This window comes from Perognathus longimembris, chromosome 13, assembly GCF_023159225.1.
Source record: "Perognathus longimembris pacificus isolate PPM17 chromosome 13, ASM2315922v1, whole genome shotgun sequence".
Classification (NCBI taxonomy): domain Eukaryota; kingdom Metazoa; phylum Chordata; class Mammalia; order Rodentia; family Heteromyidae; genus Perognathus; species Perognathus longimembris.
This window is the reverse complement of record NC_063173.1, coordinates 51,410,106-51,413,132: the sequence shown is the minus strand read 5'-3', so window position 1 is coordinate 51,413,132 and position 3,027 is coordinate 51,410,106. Positions and strand designations below refer to the sequence as shown.

At 37.5% G+C, this 3,027-nt stretch overlaps 1 protein-coding gene across 1 annotated transcript; it reads right to left on the bottom strand.

Annotated features, from left to right (window-relative positions):
* Nucleotides 1–1,613: 1,613 nt before the first annotated feature.
* Nucleotides 1,614–2,555, bottom strand: LOC125361501 (olfactory receptor 8K3-like). The gene has a single exon (XM_048360004.1). It carries the CDS (start codon nucleotides 2,553–2,555, stop codon nucleotides 1,614–1,616), a length of 942 nt encoding a protein of 313 aa, XP_048215961.1.
* Nucleotides 2,556–3,027: the final 472 nt, after the last annotated feature.

Below are 3,027 nucleotides of genomic sequence, written 5' to 3'. Positions count from 1 at the left end.
AATGGAATTGGAAATTTATGTTTATTTATAATAAATTCTATCTAAAGACGCTGAGATCTGAGAATGTTGGCTATGAGACTCTTATCTTCAATTAACCAGAAAAAAAACAAAAACTGGAAGTGGCAATGTGGCTTTACATAGTAGAGCATCAGCTTTGAGAGAAAAAGTTACATGAGAGCATGAAAACCTGAATTCAAGCCCCAGTACTGGCAAACACACACACACACACACACACACACACACACACACACACACACATCTTTCATGTATACATTTATCAATATTTGTCATTTTTAAGTCATATTTAAAGACCTCTTCTACATTAAAACATAAACATTTACACATACATTTATATATGTGCTCAAGACCATTGGTTTTTGATTATGATATGCACAGATACCATGTATCATTGACCATGATATTTTAACTTAAAAAAGTAACTGCATGAAAGTAACGAAGTCAGGTTTTCAGTTGAAATCTGAGAAATTGTGGTGCTTTGTCTGCCCAGATTAACTTGTAACCACAATGCTCAGATCTCAACCTCCTGAGTAGGATGTCAGGAATGTGCTATGAGCCCCAGATTTTCATGAATTTTGAGTGGATATTTGTAACTGGTAACAGAAAGGGATCTGACTGAATTCCTTTCCACGTATAGATTCAGTTTTCTCAGTACAATTTAATAACGAATTTATTTCTTTGTGGTATGCTTTTCCAAAGTCAGTTGGGTTTAAATGCATGTGGTTTTTTTTTGAGGCATAATATTCAGCTCTGTTGATCTGTGTTTCCATTTTTCTATCATGGCATTTGATTATTATTCCTTGTAGCATGATTTGATTTCGGACTTATAGACATGTGAATAGTGTGAAACAAATTTACAAAAAATAAGAATATATACACAAAAAGCCACATGGAACTGAAAAGTTTATTGTAGTGTGAGGAACATCACAAAGAACTTTTTTCCTTAAGATTATCTTTTGTTTAAATTTCTTAATATATTTTATTGTTGTAAGGTGACATATGGAGGAGCTCTAGCTATATAAATCAGGCAATGAGTTCAATTCTTTTTTTTAAAAATTTTTATTATAAAACTGATGTACAGAGAGGTTACAGTTTCATATATTAGGCATTGGATACATTTCTTGTACTTTTTGTTACCTTGTCCCTCATACCCCCCTCCCCCCTCCCCCTGTCCCCCCTGAGGTGTTCAGTTCATGAAGCATTTCACCCCTTCCCTTGCTCCTCACAAACTGTTTCTTTTCACTTCCTTAACAGCATCCAGCTGTGCCACTTGCTCACATGGTTCTACTGTGTCACTGATATTTCCTCTCCAAGAAGGTAGACTTCGGTGGTACATTAATGTATTTATAATATTTGGAAGACTGATTATTCCAAGAAATATTGATTGTTCCTAGTTGTTTTTTTTTTACTTGCTGTGCAGACTCACATTCCAAACTGTTTCAAAGGATGCATACTAAGTGTAACTTTTGTTTTTATTTTGTTTTTTTTTTGCCAGTCCTGGGGCTTGAACTCAAGGCAAAAGCACTATCCCTGGCTTCTTTTTGCTCAAGGCTTGCACTCTACCACTTGAGCCACTTCCGGCCTTGGTGTAACTTTTAAGAAAAGACATTGCTTATTCTCTTCCACATCCTTTGTAAGGCATATTTCACATCTTTGTTCCTCAGGCTGTAGATCAGAGGATTTAGCATTGGAATGATCAGGGTATAAAATATAGATGACAATTTGTCTGTATTGTTGGAATGATTGGATTTAGGCTGCACATACATAAATATCAGTGTTCCATAGAAGACTGTAACCACGGTCAGGTGGGACCCACAGGTGGAGAAAGCCTTGCGCCTGCCTTCTGCTGATTTCATCCTGAGAATGGCTACCAGGATGAGCAGGTAGGACACCAGGACGAGTAGAAGTGAGGAGATCAAATCAAAAGCCGCCAACAGCACGATGATCAATTCAATTTCTCGTGTATCTGAGCAGAGCAACGGTAACAGAGGGATGCAGTCACAGAAGAAATGATTGATGACATTGTTGCCACAGAAGGATAAAGTGAACATCTTTACAGTGACGAGAAGAGAAACAAATACATTGTAGAGATAAGGGGTTGCTACCAAGACCCAGCACACTCTCTGTGACATGATAGCGGTGTAGAGCAGCGGGTTGCAAATAGCCACGTAGCGATCATAGGACATGGCTGACAGAATAAATAGTTCACTTCCAATAAAAAAAAGAAAGAAGGCAAGTTGTGCAGCACAAAAGGTATAGGATATTTTATTTTGATCCACTACAAAATTGACCAACATTTTGGGCCCCACAGCTGTAGAATATCCAAGGTCAGTGAGAGCCAAGTGTCTGAGGAGAAAGTACATTGGGGTCTGCAGCCTTGAGTCCACTGTGGTGAGGATGACCATGCCCAAGTTGCCCACCACAGAAACAGCATAGATGGCGAGGAACAGAGCGAACAAGGGTGCCTGCAGCTCAGGACGATCCGTGATGCCCATCAGGATGAATTCTCTCACCACGCTGAGATTGTGCTTCTCCATTCACAATTATCATAGAAATCTATATTAGATAGCATATAGATAGCATAGTTAACGGCTTAAAAGTTTTATCACCCTGGGAACAGTTTTTATGCAATCTAACCTTTTTATGTAATCTAATCTTTACACTTTAAAGCATTGAAATATATTTTGAAAGATGGGTATATAAAAACCACAGAGATAAACTGAATCACACATGTGGTTCTACTTTGAGTTTACTCCTAACATCTTTACTCATGATTTACAGATAGATTTCTTGGGCTAACTTGGAGGTGAAATGCTATTGGCACCAGATAGTACTAATAGACTAGATTGATAAATGGCTATATATCCATCCCAAACAATATCTACTACAATAATCTTGTCCACAATTAATACAATTTGCTACATACTCCAATAATAGATGGGCACACAGTTGGTGGACATAAATTGTTGATTCATAGATACAGACACATAAAATGGAAATGGTAATATT